Source organism: Arachis ipaensis, chromosome B7 (assembly GCF_059453495.1).
Source record: "Arachis ipaensis isolate K30076 ecotype BB chromosome B7, ASM5945349v1, whole genome shotgun sequence".
NCBI lineage: Eukaryota > Viridiplantae > Streptophyta > Magnoliopsida > Fabales > Fabaceae > Arachis > Arachis ipaensis.
The window spans coordinates 4103950-4119703 of NC_142442.1; the positions used below are offsets into that span (position 1 = coordinate 4103950).

Genomic DNA, 15754 nt, shown 5'->3' on the forward strand with positions numbered 1-15754 from the left:
ATTCTCACTTGGATGTATTTATTCTCAATTAGGCCTCACTTGGATGTGTTCAATTTTAATATTATACCCACTATTTGTGTTTAGATTCAATTATGTCCCTAGAAAAATGAATTATGTAAATGTTGTAGGAATTAATTTCAACTTTTGATGAGCTATTTTTCGGAGTGGATTCTATGACAGACATTTGTATTCTAACTTTAAGAAGGGATTTTTAAAACTCAAATTAAAGCGTTCAGGATAACATTGAATCACTTTTACAAACGTTAGGGATACAAATAGGACGATTTAAACGTTAGGGACAAATAGGATTTACTCCAAACGTTGGGGACAAAAATGATACTTTATTTTATTTTATTTCAATTTTGTCCCAAAAGTTTTCGATTTGCATCAAATATACCCCTGACGGCTAATTTTTCAAAAATTTTAAGACCAATTCAACAACAATTTCATAAGAACAACCCTCAATACAAGCAAATCAAACATAATTTTCATGCATTATTGTTAGATTGGTCTTAAATTTTTTTGAAAATTTAGCCGTCGATGGTATATTTGATGCAAATCGAAAATTTTTGGGATAAAATTGAAACAATAAAATTTAGGGATATTTTTAAAACTTTTATTAAACTTTAAGGATAAAAAGTATACTTTACGCATAAAAGTATATTAATTAAAATCGCAAAATAGCAATAAAATCTTTTTAAAAAATTTAAGATAATTTCTTACTACAAGCTATTTAATCTTTTCAAAATATAGAATGCATTAAGTGATTTTTTGTATAATATTCATAAGTGGTTAAAAATTATAAATGCTCCTTTTTATAACAAAAAATTATGAAATTTAATATCCCACACTAAATTCATGTTATTTCACAAACTACTATAACTAATCCATTTTATATGTATAAAATACCAATATTGATATTTGATACAAAATGAATGAGGCCTCAAGTAGAAAAAGACTTGAAATCATTATAATTGCATTTTATTGGTTAACCATACAAAGATAATTAAGGTATATCACCACTTCTACTTTCATAACAAAAAAAAATTAGCCTAAAATCTGATGCGTTTGTCTATTAATTGTTTTAATCATTTTAAATTCTAAAAATTTATTATTCATGCAAACGTTTTTTATTAAATCAAAATGTCAAAATTTTAAATTATTATAGCAAAAAATTATTCTAAAATTTAAAACACTATAAATCATCAAATTACGTTCACATGTAAAATACCCAATTGATTTTTCTTTAAAAAACTCATTTGCCTATAAATTAGTAATAAAATATATGATTGACTTTCTCTAATAATAACTTAAGTATTTTATATAACATACTGAAAATACTATTAGAAAAATATATAATGATCAAAACTAAATTCTCATGGCTTCCAAATTTAAAATGACACCAAAAGAGAAAATTTATTCATTCAATAAAACCATGGCCTTCACATTCAACATCATTTATCAGCATCTCAATAGAAGTTACATGACTTGTTGCTTAACTAAAATCAATTGAAAATGAAGTTATGAAAATAATCTTGGCTTTTGGTCTATAAATACGTGGGTTCATGGAAACAAAAATCAAAGAATTATCCTCAATCTTCTATTACTTTTATAGGTCCAATAACAAATACAAAACTATAATCTGTTTTTGGTGTGACCTACAAATGCATATTTATCAATCGAACCTAAGCATAACATATATATCCTAAATTTCTAAGTTATCATTTCGTAGTTCATGTTTTTAGGGCTAAAATTACTTTAATTGGAATGATTCAATTTCAAAATAGTACAATGAAATAATAAAACTCAAAACACTTTAAAAGTAATAATAACAAAGAGCAGTCCCCAAAAAACCAAAAGTAAAACATTTCTATGAAGTAAGATAAGCAAAAAGCATTTATCTAAGACCCTTCATTAATATTATGAGAAACATAGGAGATTATCCTACATGCTAAGAGACTGCCTGTTTTTTTATCATTAAAGAAGCAAGTTCTCATTTCTTAGAATTGGTCCTCTTACTCATTTGTTAGGATTTTTGTCTTTACTACTACTGCTGCTAAAAAGACATAATATTAATATACAGAGATTTATATAAGTAAAAAAAAAAAATTAATGTCAAAAATCCTTACAAAATGAGTATATTTATGTCTAAAATTCTAAATTTAGTCAAATAGATATAACACCTTTCTAAGATGAACTATGAAATGCATTTTAAGGTTGAAAATATCACAAATTTTTTTAATTTCATGTCAAGTGTATTTTTGAGGGACCAAATTCCTAATCTGATCTTTAAGTAACTTAATAATCTTCTTATAATGAAAAGCACACAAAAAACAAATATAGAAATTTTGATGGTCCATTAAACTTGAAAGTTTTTCAAAAAATAGAATCATCAAGACAAAATTGTTAGTAAAAAATTTCATCACAAAATAATAACAATCTATAATAGTAGAAAATTTGAATCCTGCATCAAATTGATTCAAAAACAACATTAATACCGTAATCTAAAAAAAAAAAGAAGAAAAACAGAATAGGTGAAAAACAAAAGAATAAATCCATCAACGAAGAAAATATCATTTTCTTGGGTAAGTCTTTGATGTTTTACCTAATATTTACCTCTAATATTTTATAAAATTCAGTAAAGGCACAAATTTTATAAACCATCTCTTCCTTTGGAATATTAGTCATAGTCATAGCATTCTCAATGGCTAAAAAGAGAAGAACAAAAGTGAGGATGCATTAGGAGTTTAAAACATCAAACAAAGCTAAAATTAAACACTTATTTTTTGCCTTCTCTTCCTCAAGAACTAAAAATCCAAGAAATGCATATAAAAAATTATCCAACCCCCCAAGAAAATGGATTTGCAAATTTAATAAAAAAATCCAAGAAATGTATCAATAGTCTGAAATTGTCGCATATAGACAATAGAACAACTCAATGCACAAATGTTATCATGAAACAACAGAATAATTAAAATAATAAGGAATATGTAAGCTTCTCAATATTAAAAAAATAAACCAATAAGTATTAAAAAAATCTGCAGTAAAAGATATCATCCATCGAAGATGAAAGCATGGAATTTGAAAAAGTAAAATTCATAATTAGCCTAAGATAAAGATAAAAAGAAAGATGAATTAATATGTGGATTGGAGTTTCACGGCCTACTTTAATAGTAAAAGTCATTGCAATGGGAATATCTATTTTAATAGATCATAAATCAAATATCTATATGTCAATGATAGATCAGATGACTAAAACTTATATGAAATACCTTGTATGGACAGGCCTTTGACTTAGCAAAAAATACAACAAACACAATAGAACATGACCTAATTATCCATTGTTTTATAACTCTCAACATATTATTGTTCGTTGTGTGTTTGATGCTATTGTAGTAATGTTTTAAAATTGTAGAAGAAATTGTTAAACCTAATCAACCAGCTCAGAACAAAAGGAAAAGAAAAAAGAAGAAAAGAAGAAAGTATTATGTTCTTCATTGTTCTTTGTCAAAAGTTTTTATTTGAATTAACATTTTGGTAATTAAAGATGAAATCATGCAACCACTATGGAATAAATATATTCTTTTTCAGTTTTGGATTCTTTCTTAATTAATGTCTTGGAAAAGATACAATCATGCACCTGTTATCGCATAAATAATATGATTTCTTCTGATTTTAGAAAAAAAAAACTTCAGATTCAACTCCAGAGAATACAAATGTTGAGCAGTAGATTGGATCAACCACTGTGACTGAAAATTGTATCTTCTTTTTATGTCTGGACATCATTATCCTGTTCTTGTAATAGGGGATAGAATAGTTATTTGCCATTTTAAAGTTTCCAATTAGTGTACACAATTGAAAACTCTTAATTATCCTTAGTGTACACAACTGAGTTTATCTCTAGTCTCTACATGCTTTTAGTTTTGAAAACTCTTAATTATCCTTAGCATTTAAAAATTTGTTATTTTGTTTTATTCCTTTGCTGAGTATATTATGTCATTCTTCAATGCAGGAAGATATACAGGCTTTTTCAAAGAAAGCCTAAACAAAGACCAAGCTGAAGGCAAGATTTCCAACCACCTGAATTTTGACAACATAGTTTCTGCATATGCTTTTTATTTTTGACATTCCTTTTTGCCATGGATGGTGCTTGCATATATGTGTTTAGAAGATGAACTAGAGTGTTATTAGTTAGTTGTTAATAGTTAGTACATTTAAATGCTTCAGAATTCATTTGATTGTAAAGGCATTAAACAGACCAACTACTGATGTATATTGCCATTAATTAGAATAAGAAGCAGAGCAATATAATTCTTTTAACAAAAATCTTCTCATCTCTACTAAGCATTTTAGGCAACAAGAATATTCCCATTAAGACCCAACTTAAATTAGTTTTTTTTTTTTTAAAGAAAAAAGACAAAATTGTTAGAGTCACATTTTAAGTCAATTTTTTTTTATCTTTTTCCCAAATTGTTTTCAATTAAATATTAATGATTTCTCAATATCCTAATAGATAGTCATTAATATTTGCGGTTAAAAACTATATTTTTAATCTTATATATTTTTTAATTTATAGTTGTAAATAAATATTAAACCAATAAGTGATAAAAATTAAAAGAAAGTATTCAACAATAAATATAAGTTCAAAACATTTACTTAAAATGAAAAAATTAATAAAATAAAAAAAATAAAAATCTAATCATAATAAAATTTTCTATTTTGGGAATTTTTCCTTCACTTTCACTTTGACTCCTTCCTACTACTAATACTGCTAATGTAAAGATTCCTTTGTTAAAAAGATTCATAAAAATGAAAAAATCTTATATTCCTACAACTACAAGTCCTCACTGAAAAATTTGTACTTTACTCTTTGATGTTCAAAATATACGCTTTATCCTCCTAAATTTTAGAAAATTCTGCAAATTAACCTTTGAAGATTGAAATTTTCAATTTTCCTACTATATTATAAGATTTTGATAGTATCAAATGTTAACTTGAGAGAAACCCAAACTATTTGAAAAAGGTTTCATTTTGTTCGAAAAATGTGCATGAGAATCTGCTAAGCTTCTTCAGTGTGTCACAATTCACCACGTGCGCGCCACCGTAGTTCCTAGCGGTTCTCCTCTGTCTTCTTCTTCTTCTTCTTACATATATGATTATGATAACTGCTTTTCGTTTTGTTCTGTTGTGTTTGGTGTGAATTGTCGATAGTATCCTCAACTTCTTCTTCTGTAACTTTAAATGATTAATTATATCTTATACGCCATTTGCATATGTTGTGTGTTTACCATTTCTTTTCCTCTCCATATATTTTTTCTTTTTAATAAAAGGGTAAAAAAAAAGATAATTCTTTTTTTTTTTAATGATCTTTTTAAGAAGCTTCTTGCTGTTAGATTTTGATTTTGATTTTGTTTTTGGTTTTGTTTAGTATCTTAGGTTTTCTACTACGATGAATTATGGATTGTTATGCTCAATTTTTGAGAGTGTTTCGTTTGGTGTGATAATGCAGAGTAGTGATGAATTGATGATCATGGCTGTTAAGTAGGTGAGAGTTGAGACTCTCCCCTCAAATCAATGGTAGTTGAGGCTCAAGTTCCTCTACTTGAGTGTGTAATGAACGTTGTGAATGAAGATTATCCAGGTTCAGTAGTTGATGAACATTGTGAAATGAAGAAGCAGTGGAATCAGAAACTCCAATCTCCCTCAGGGGACAACTTGGTATCAGTAGGGGAACTTTGGACTGATGGACTAATCTGTGCCTTTGAGTTCATCAAGGGAGTTAGAGATGTGGCAAAGAAAAGATTTGAAGGAAGAAAGTTTAGTAGGAATGGCTGTGTTGATTCACCCCCAACTTTGCTAGATCAATCTGGAACTGGTGGTCTTGATGATGGTTTAGATGATTATCACCAATCACCTCATCAATTCATTGGCAAAGAGGGTCTTCCTAGAAGTTACTGGAGGCCAATTGGTTGGTCTAGGATCTCCGAACTTGTGCAGGCAGTGCGAACTGATGATGGTTGGGCCTCACAGCTGCTTGATTTCACAGATGATGAGATTGATGTTGCTGTTGCTGATGTTGCAACTCCTTACTGGGAAAGGCCTGTTGGTCCAACATGGTGGTGTCATTTGGATGCAAGCCATCCATTTGTTGTTACATGGTTGGGTAATTCTCATTGGTTACATCCTGCTATTAGCATAGCTTTGAAAGATGAAAGTAGATTAATAAGTGAACGAATGAAGCACCTTTTATATGAGGTAATGAACTAGTGGAATTTGCTATTATCTTGTTTCGAATATGTTTCCTTGTGTCCTGTATTGTATCCTATTGTTTTTCTTTTTGCCATTTCCTAGGATTAGTGTTAAAAAATACAGGTTTTTGAATTTATGAAATCAGTCTAAAATGCTTATTTTGACAGGTTCCAGTCCGAGTCGCTGGCGGTCTGCTATTTGAACTTCTGGGGCAGTCAGCTGGTGATCCTTTAGCAGAGGAAGATGACATACCTGTTGTACTCCGATCATGGCAGGCGCAAAACTTTTTAGTTACAGCCATGCATGTAAAGGGTTCTGCATCAAACATAAATGTATTAGGCATTCTAGAAGTTCAGGTTTGTCAAGTGACTTAAGCCTTTATCCCACCAAGTAATCTGACAGTAGTTTTGCCTAAGTTATACTTCTTTAATTGTTTATATGATTTTATCTAAAGTTGTCTTAAACTAAGTACTTAAATCTCCACTGCTGCAATTCATGCAGGAGCTGCTTGCTGCTGGAGGTGCTAACATTCCGCGCACCATTCATGAAGTTGTAGCACACTTAGCTTGCCATCTTGCACGATGGGACGATAGGTTAATATTATTTCCAATAATCTATGTTTCTTTGCCTTTTAATTCTATTTATGACCTTTGTGTAAGAGATAAACGAAATCTTGAATACAGCCGAATTATGGATCAAAAGGTGTTACTTTCAGACAATAACTTTTATTTTGTTTAGTGTAGAATGGTCATGATTCTAATAGTTTGATGTTCATTTAAAAACATTGAGTTTCTCCATTGGATGTCATAGGTTGTGGCGTAAACACATCTTTGGGGCTGCAGATGAAGTTGAGTTGATGTTTATGAACAGGTGATTGCATTATCTTTAGATCATTACACATAAAACGTTTATCTTCAGTGGCTGATCTACCTTTTCCGTTTATAACTTAGATATGCATTATACAATAAGTTCTTTTGGTTCTTGACAGGAGAAACCATGAGGATTTACATCTATTCACAATAATATTGAACCAGGAAATTAGAAGATTATCGACCCAGGTAAAACTATGCAGAATGACATATACTCTATTTGCAGAAAATCAGTTATAAATTATAACATTGTTTTGTGAATTATATTGTTGCTGATTATGTTGGAGAATTTCATTTGTATAACTTCTCTAACTTTAATTGGCTATAATGTAGTGTTTTTTAAACTTTTTTGTGTTAAGTAATTAATAATGACATGATTATGGTGCTTTGGTAACTTAGCTTATATGTTCTATATCAGTCAAATCCTTCTGAAATACTAGTGTTCATGTTTACCTTATTTGAACATGGAAGGAAGGAGTAAACAAATGTATGCAAAAACTAACTGGCCAATTTTTCTGTCGGCTTCTGTTTAAAAATATCTATATATTTTGTCATGCATATAGGAAATTCTGCAGAAATCTGATGGATTTCTCTAATCTCTACTCATTTCAAATGGTACTCTACTATGAACATAAGTATTATATGTGTAACTTGTGTATATAGAAATTTATACATTTATCTATGCTCCTTGTATGGCCTAGCAGGTTATAAGAGTGAAATGGTCGCTCCATGCGCGAGAGGAAATTGTTTTTGAACTTCTTCAACAGTTGAGAGGGAATACAACAAGAGCCTTGCTGGAAGGAGTAAGAAAGAGTACTAGGCAAATGATTGAGGAGCAAGAAGCAGTTCGAGGACGGTTGTTCACCATACAAGATGTCCTGCAAAGCACAGTCCGTGCATGGTTGCAGGTTTCCGAAATCATAACAGATTACTGAACTATATCAATATATTTATGATTCGCTAATGTTTTATTCAATTATGCATAATACCTCAAAATTGGTTCCTAACAACAAATTAGTCTCTAATAGTAAGGGTATATTTGCATAGTCTTACACTCTTGCTACTTATTTTAGGATAAAAGCCTCACAGTTACGCATAACCTTGGAATATTTGGGGGTTGTGGCCTTGTTCTTTCCATCATCACCGGACTATTTGGTATAAACGTTGACGGAATACCTGGAGCCGAAGGAACTCCTTATGCGTTTGGTCTATTCTCTGCCGTCTTGTTTGTGTTGGGAGCTATACTTATTGGAATAGGATTGGTTTATCTCGGTTTGAAGAAACCCATAATGCAAGAAAATGTTGCAGTGAGAAAGCTGGAGCTTGAAGAGCTGGTCAGGATGTTTCAACATGAAGCAGAAACTCATGCTCAAGTGCGAAAAACAGGTCCTCAGATGGATGTTCCACCAACTGCAGAAGTTAGGGGGGCACCAAGTGGTGCAAATAATCGCTCTGTTTTCTCAAGGTTTTTCAGTTTATAGATATTTGTACTTTTGTATGGTAGATCTTTAGATTTTTTGTGTATCATTGTGATTATTCTCTAATAAAAAGGTTGATCCAATGTAAAAATGAATTCTCTTGAAGTTGAATCTAAAAATTGATTTGTCTCCTAAAATCTGGGTTCAATTTGCAGAATAACTTTTGTACCTAGTACTTATACTTTGTCCTGTTTTGTACACATGGGATTTAGTTGAGGCCAAAATGTATTTCAATTCAGGTTTATGTGAATGTTACACTTAAATTTGAATAATCAAATATAAAGTTTTGAAACCCAATTGATATTAGCCCTAATAATATATTATTAAAAACATCAAAACAATAGTTTAGTAGGGTAACTTATGAATAGTTCTTTATAACATGTGGCAATTTAGAGCCATATGACTCTTAGGTAAATAGCTAAATTCAGAACCAACACTTCATTCTTCTGGTTTGACTTGTAGTTGGATGAACATTTGCTTCTTGCTTGCTAATGCTAGCATTAGTCTCCAACTGTATCTGAATGCACCATGTTGTCTTCACTATGCATGAGTCCCTTCTCCAGCAAAGGAGAAGAAGCACATTCACCACCAAGCACACGAACATCACACCATGAACTATGTCTCCATGATCATGCTCTTACTGCTCCATCACTGAGCCAATCCACATCTCCTTATATAAACCTCTTAGAAAACTTGAGCATCACAAAAAGGATGACTGCACATCGCTCACGTTCTGCACCGGCCGTACTATTCACCGACACTGGCATAGACTTTCATGAGCCCTCTGAACCTAGACCTATACAAAATTCATCAACCTTAATGGTAAGGGTATCTTTCATCTCTGTATTCTTGTATTTGGCAATTGGTGTTGCAGTGTACATGATAAATGGGAGTTTCAAGGGTACCACCACACTTAAGCTTATAGATGCTATTTACTTCACAGTAGTAACTCTAAGCACAATTGGATTTGGAGATATTGTTCCTGATGCAACATCTACCAAGATCTTTACCTGTGGTTTCATTTTGGTTGGTTTTGGACTTACTGGTTTTCTCCTCAGCGGCTTGGTTGAATACATCTGTGATACTCAAGAAGCATTCACGTTGAGCATGATGGATGAGAATAGATATAAGAGAATTCTCTGGACTTACATAGTTGATGAAGAGAAAGGAAGAATGCGAATTCGGACAAAAGTTTCTTTAGCTTTGGTGGTTGTCATCGTCTGCATCGCAACAGGAGCAGTCACAGCTCACTTTCTAGAGGGTATGGATTGGATAGACAGTTTCTATCTCTCCATTACGTCTGTTACGACAGTTGGTTATGGCGATTATGCTTTCAAAACTGTAACTGGAAGATGCTTCGCGATTATCTGGCTTTTGGTAAGTACATTGGCAGTTGCTAGGGCCTTTCTGTACCTAACTGATTATAGCATGCACAAGAGGAAACGTAAGGTAGCAAAATTGGTTCTTCATAAGAAGATAACTATGTCAGATTTAGTAGCTGCAGACCTTGATAATGATGGATCAATAAGGTATGTTGAGTTTGGTTTTTCTTATTACATGTTTCCTTGTCCTTTTTCACAATATGCAGAAGAATAGAATCATTCAAATTCAATGCATTAAAGTTACAAAAGCAGAAATGGACACAACATTGGCCAAAATTTGTAGCTTAAGCTAGTTTTTAGTCGCTTGAAATTTGAAATGACAAAAATTATAGGATCAACTAGGTGTAGTTACATAATATCATTTCAATGCATGATGGGACAGAAATGAAAGAACCATCATCATCAAGATCAACATTAATAACTGATATCCAATCCAATAACAGTATATTTGCATACACCATTTTCTCCACTCTCAAGGAGGGAATAAATGAGTAATAACATACTTCACTCTTCTCAATCCTCTAACCTTTCACATTTGTTCTTGCAGCAAGTCCGAATTTCTTATCTACAAGCTCAAGGAAATGGGAAAAATAACTGAGATTGACATTCTGCAAATAAGCAAACAATTTGATTCCTTGGGTTGTGGCATCTATGGCAAGATTAGTGTTGCTGACCTTATGGTAAATGTCTAATTCAAATATCTACTTGGGTTGTTAGGCATTATGAACCATTTATTGCCATTTGCAATAACCATGGAATATGGATGCACTAGGAGGTGGGAGCACTACCCTTTTGGTCTTGCACAAATATTTCAAAAGTGAAAGGTATCTTATCATGGTTGTCAGTAATGTTCTTAGTGCAAGTTCCATTTGTTTGATGGTGTGATGTCATACACCAATGTGAACAGAATACACAATTTGGATTGCTGTTGTACTCTTTTAACTGAATAAAAATCACGCTCTTTCATATAAATAGTTTGATCCCATTTTTGCCACAAAATAATATCCATTGCTTGCTTCATATCATATATAATGAATGTGCTAATATATTCATTAATGTAATTATAGTTACTTATTCTAATGAGTGTTTTAAAAAGTTTTGAAACAATTGTAATCATAATTCCATCTTTTTCTACTTACAAAATAAATAACTAATAACAACGGCAAGAAAAATAGCAATAATACCGGGGAAAAAATGGTTTCATTAGTCAGCGATCTAAGTAATGATTAAACAAAATATTAACTATTGTCATTGGAATTTTATCCATAGTTGCAAAGCCTCCCAATATGACTGGATTTTGTGGTATTGAATGGAACAAAATAGTATAAAAAGTGAATCTTGTAAGCCATATTTACAAACTCCACACCTTGTAGCTACCTGATACATATCAGATGTATGATTTAACATAGTAATTCTTCATGAAAATTATAAAACCACTAAGGGATTAACACAATGGTTAATTCTAAGGATGCTCCATTACCTTAAGCAGAAAGCACAATGGAAGTTTTAGGCATTGACAAGCCACTTCACTGAGTTATCCTTAGTCCTTAGGCAATTTGTTCCAATCTGCTACTTCTGTAATGGGATCAGACAAAGAAAGTTGGAAGGACTAGCGGTATTTGAAAAAAAATCAACAATGCTATTTTTTGTAATAATAGCCATATCCCATGTGCCTTTCTTGTTCCTACATTGAGTTAATAAGGGCCATAAGAACATTGTGGCAAACTTTTCTTACAAATGAAGGTAGTGCTCACCTGGCGGCAGAAGATGAGTTGGGCAACACAAAATTGATCAGATCCTCAGTTTTGCCTCTGTGATACATTGATACTTGCAATTCTGTGAGTTTGAAATTTCGAAAGTTTTAGATTACTCTGGTCTTTTTTCTTCATATATTATTCTCATTTCTCAACAATACTTAAAACCCAAAAACAAATTGTATTTAAATTTTCAAAGAAGAAAATAAGAATTTATGCTTGTATAGATTGAAAAGTGATACCTCTGTCTTATTGTGCGGATGCTCTCGAGAAGTTCTGTTGTTTGTTGCAACCTGGAATTTTTTGGTCTCTCTTCACTGTCCAGAACCAACGTTGAGACATTCAAAACAGTAACTAGTTCAGCTTCAATTTCGTCAAGCTTTTTATCTATATTTTCCAGGAATTCGTCATAAGCAGATGTAACTGACAAGCAGCTAACAGTATTGTCTTCATTCCAACTGTCATTGCTAAGTGATCCCAGAATATTCACAGCCTCCTCATCATCTAGTTGGTTCCCTTGAATATCACTGAAATTCATTGTGTTTGGTTCTGAGTCATCCTCGGAGAAATCTCCTTGAACCTCCTCCGATGGTGCAACAATTCGAATGGGACTTGAAGCATCTTCTATTGTGTCTTCCATGTTCATTGTGGACCCAATGAGCTGACTTTCTTTCAAAGATATTGCCTGAAACTACAAGAAGTTTCCATTATAATAGTTCTAAGGAGATTCCCTGCCCTGCTTTTGGGTTTAAGCCATTATTAATTTATAGGAAAAAAAAGTTCTAGAGACATAATCAGTTCTTAAATAAAGTTATAAAGGGTTTACAAACTTCAAAGGGTATATTTTCCAATGAAACTCTGAGAGTACTATAATGCATTCCCTTCACCTCACTTAGCTTTGTGGATAGCTCATCAAGCAATTCGATACGGCTTTTAGACTTTTCCAGAGCTTGCAACACCTTCTTCCTCTGGAAAAGCATTTCCCTCGCACCATTTTCATCTCCCCTCTGAATGCTTATAGCTGCTTGTTTTTGGAGCTTCTCTGCAGCTTCTGACAGCCGCAGGAGCCTCATTCTAGCATTATTTGCTGCACCAAACACCCCACATAAATTTTTATATAATTTCCATGATAAAAGCAATGATAACAACTGAGCCGTTAGCCACTAGGTAGATTTCCAACAATGGTTAGATTCAAATAGATAAAGAAAATCATAACATAGTTTCAAAAGGCAGAACTTTGAACTTTGTCAGGGAACTCACAATAGTATTATTTACCGCAACATTAAACTAGACCTAATGCACACACCATTTGACAATTGCACAATTTGTAAAGTAGTATCTGCATTGAAAATCATATGTCTAGGACGCAAGACCTCTCAAGTTTTTTTTTTTCTTTTTTCTGTTTTTCTCATTGTTCTTTTCTCTCCTGGTGAAATGATACAAGTTCAAATTCACATAGTCTGAAAAGAGTTCTTTTGGTTTTTGGATTTTGTTTTTTCTACTTGAACAGTAACCTATAGGATTCTTGAAATGGCACTTACTTATAGTAATATTATAAGGACCAATTGGATCCCATTAACTGTATCAAGGAAGCAAGAAACAAAAATGGTGCACCAAATCAACTATTTGACATCATTCAGTTGCAAGGCACCATCTCCTTTCTTGAGCAGCTTCCAAGGTCAACAAACAATGCCCCTTTTGCAAATATGGTCACAGGTTAAAATTTCTGCTCTAATATATAGGTGATACCCTTTTTTTGTGTGTGTCTAGTGTATACAAGAAAGCAGCATTTGCATGTGAAAATGATTACCTTAGAAATTTCTGTTCTCACTCATTACTATCAACCCCCACTTTGATAAAAGAACCCACAATTAGTAAATCTAATAATTGCAAAGGGATATATTGGGAAGGAAAAAAAAAACAACATTTTCCTAATTCTCATGAATAGTTAATAGTTAATTAGCTATAGGTAACGTAACTAGGTTCCCATGTGACATAATTCACTAGGTTAGGGTTAGCAGCTAAATTTTTCATTTTTCCTTTACTCTAATAAAGTTATTTAATTGAGAAGGAAATTGAGTGTATGAAGAAGTAAAATTGAAGAGGAAGATAGAGAATACCCTTGGTAGTGGTGGTGTTCGCTTCAGCATGAAGATGATCGAGCTGAGAACGAAGGTGTTCAGAACTGTTGATATTTGATGAAGTTGAAGAAGAAGCAGAGCACTTGATGATGATGTTGATGGGCCTCAGTGAAGGTCTGTGGCTATGGCTGCTGGGAACAGCAATGGCAATGGGAATGGGTGAGGCACACTTCGCTATCATCTGTTCTCTCTTCTTTCTCTCTCTCTCTCTCTCTCTGAAGCACACTCTGCAACAGAAAACGATTTTTTAATAAAAGCAAAAATATTTGAATTTTTTTTCTTATTTTAAAAATAAAAATATTCAAAATAACAGAAAATGGAAGTTATATTATTTGCCATAAAAATGTCGAAATTTTTTTTTATTGGGTTAAAATGGGTGTTTTTTGGTGCTATGACTTATGAGCCATTGAAGTGTTATATCTAAATGTGGGATAATTTGTGAATGAAAATCTAACTGTCCAATTTGGTAAAAAGAAAAAAACGGACCATAAGACTTAAAAAGGGTTCAAATTGGACATTTCGAATTTTATTAAAATAAAATTAAATTTTTTTAATGTGTAAATTATAAAAATATTTAAATTTAAATCGATTTAAATTAAACCGCTCATTTAATATAATCCAAAAAAATCGATCAAAATTATACTAATTTAGATTTCATTGAATTCTAATTATACAAGGTCGTATGAATTTGATCGGATTTCAGATTTACTTCTCAAAACCAATTTAATATAATTCAAACTACACAATGTAATATAATATTATTATTTTATTATTATATTTATATTTTACTTGTAATATTTTTAATTTATTATATATTTGTATCTTATTTATATTTTATTATTATTATTATTATTATTATTTAGTGGATATTTTACAAATTTAAAATTTATTTATTTATTTATTTTTATTATTATTATGTTATTATTAATTTTTTAAAATATGATTTAGATTTGTTATATCATTGTTAATTATTTAAAATATGGTATTGAGATTTATTATATATATTTATTCTTTTTTAATTTGCCAAATTGCAAATCTAATTTAATCCAAATTCTTTGAAATTGAATCGAATTATCTAAAAAAAATTATTTAACTCAAATCGCACCACAAATAAAAAATTCTAAAGTTGAACTAGTTGCCAAATAAATAATAACATCAATTTGCATAATAATTTTGATGGCCAAGGTACTTGAATCTATCATTAAAATTTTTTTTTTCATATTATACGAATTTGAAGTATTATATATTCTTTTTCTAAGTATTTCTAAGAGCAACTTTTAATTTTGTTACATTTGCCAAATAGAGAAAAGTTAAAAATTTCCAAAGGTATTTATTATTTGATAAAGAAACTCTTATCTCTTGTTTTAGTGGAATGTAGCATATCACAAATTAATATCAAGTATAACAATACTAATTTCTTTTGAAACCCTAAGGTGGGTGGACAAACATATATTATAACTATATACTGAATTACTAATTACTAATTTTATATACAAAAATTTTGACTTTTGACTTGTGAATTCTGGATAGAAAGAGAAGTAGTGTGACCTACATATGCTTATTTATAGGAAAGTGGATTCTCTTTTTTTTTTTTAATTATTTAATAAAATATATTTTTTATTATTTAATATTTTTTTATATATATTTTTTAACTTCACTTAAAAAATATAAAATAAAAAATTATACTTTACTAAATAATTTAAAAAATTTAAGATTGGTATTATTTATTATTCACAAGCTGCTTTACAAAGTTTAATTAGGATGATAATTAATGTATTAATTAATGATGAACAGATAAGCAAATAAAAGGCTTGATTTGACATTGTGTACTAAAGGCCTTTTTAAATTTCAACGATAAGAGTAAGTATAGAAAAATTTTGT

General features: G+C 30.9%; 3 protein-coding genes across 11 annotated transcripts; 2 read left to right on the forward strand and 1 right to left on the reverse strand.

Annotated features, from left to right (window-relative positions):
• Positions 1-4706: 4706 nt before the first annotated feature.
• LOC107608896 (Magnesium transporter CorA-like family protein) lies at positions 4707-8733 on the forward strand. Of its 2 annotated transcripts, XM_016310667.3 has the most exons (8): positions 4759-5116; positions 5510-6255; positions 6417-6605; positions 6751-6842; positions 7060-7119; positions 7238-7307; positions 7823-8026; positions 8192-8733. In XM_016310667.3, the coding sequence occupies exons 2-8, from the start codon at positions 5575-5577 to the stop codon at positions 8597-8599; spliced, it is 1704 nt and encodes a 567-aa protein (XP_016166153.3). In that variant the 5' UTR covers positions 4759-5116; positions 5510-5574; the 3' UTR covers positions 8600-8733. The 2 variants fall into 2 exon arrangements, with proteins under 2 accessions (XP_020962696.2, XP_016166153.3); XM_021107037.2 differs by having other exon boundaries at positions 4707-6255.
• Positions 8734-8899: 166 nt separating this feature from the next.
• Positions 8900-14126, reverse strand: LOC107608898 (forkhead-associated domain protein). 8 transcript variants are annotated; one of them, XM_088493277.1, is made up of 7 exons: positions 13853-14116; positions 12620-12819; positions 11975-12417; positions 11733-11814; positions 11459-11553; positions 9746-10013; positions 8900-9392 (listed from the first exon to the last, which is right to left on the reverse strand). In XM_088493277.1, the coding sequence occupies exons 1-4, from the start codon at positions 14052-14054 to the stop codon at positions 11778-11780; spliced, it is 882 nt and encodes a 293-aa protein (XP_088349403.1). In that variant the 5' UTR covers positions 14055-14116; the 3' UTR covers positions 8900-9392; positions 9746-10013; positions 11459-11553; positions 11733-11777. The 8 variants fall into 8 exon arrangements, with proteins under 8 accessions (XP_088349403.1, XP_088349401.1, XP_016166160.1 ...); XM_088493275.1 differs by lacking the exon at positions 8900-9392 and having other exon boundaries at positions 9884-10013; positions 11975-12423; positions 12563-12819; positions 13853-14117; XM_016310674.3 differs by lacking the exons at positions 8900-9392; positions 9746-10013 and adding an exon at positions 11157-11355 and having other exon boundaries at positions 13853-14126.
• Positions 9125-10950, forward strand: LOC107608897 (two-pore potassium channel 3-like). Its single transcript, XM_016310669.3, has 2 exons — positions 9125-10125; positions 10526-10950. The coding sequence occupies exons 1-2, from the start codon at positions 9125-9127 to the stop codon at positions 10668-10670; spliced, it is 1146 nt and encodes a 381-aa protein (XP_016166155.1). The 3' UTR covers positions 10671-10950.
• Positions 14127-15754: the final 1628 nt, after the last annotated feature.

What these genes read in the sequence shown, in the direction of transcription:
- LOC107608896 (XM_021107037.2), top strand. Translation starts at nt 5,575, where the DNA reads ATGGTAGTTGAGGCTCAAGTTCCTCTACTTGAGTGTGTAATGAACGTT. An exon ending in TGAAGCACCTTTTATATGAG is followed by an intron (nt 6,256 to 6,416) that starts GTAATGAACTAG and finishes TTATTTTGACAG; the next exon opens with GTTCCAGTCCGAGTCGCTGG. An exon ending in TTAGAAGATTATCGACCCAG is followed by an intron (nt 7,308 to 7,822) that starts GTAAAACTATGC and finishes ATGGCCTAGCAG; the next exon opens with GTTATAAGAGTGAAATGGTC.
- LOC107608897 (XM_016310669.3), top strand. Translation starts at nt 9,125, where the DNA reads ATGTTGTCTTCACTATGCATGAGTCCCTTCTCCAGCAAAGGAGAAGAA. An exon ending in GATAATGATGGATCAATAAG is followed by an intron (nt 10,126 to 10,525) that starts GTATGTTGAGTT and finishes TTGTTCTTGCAG; the next exon opens with CAAGTCCGAATTTCTTATCT.
- LOC107608898 (XM_088493275.1), bottom strand. Translation starts at nt 14,054, where the DNA reads ATGATAGCGAAGTGTGCCTCACCCATTCCCATTGCCATTGCTGTTCCC. An exon ending in GAACACCACCACTACCAAGG is followed by an intron (nt 12,820 to 13,852) that starts GTATTCTCTATC and finishes TGTTTGGTGCAG; the next exon opens with CAAATAATGCTAGAATGAGG. An exon ending in TGGAAAATATACCCTTTGAA is followed by an intron (nt 12,424 to 12,562) that starts GTTTGTAAACCC and finishes AACTTCTTGTAG; the next exon opens with TTTCAGGCAATATCTTTGAA.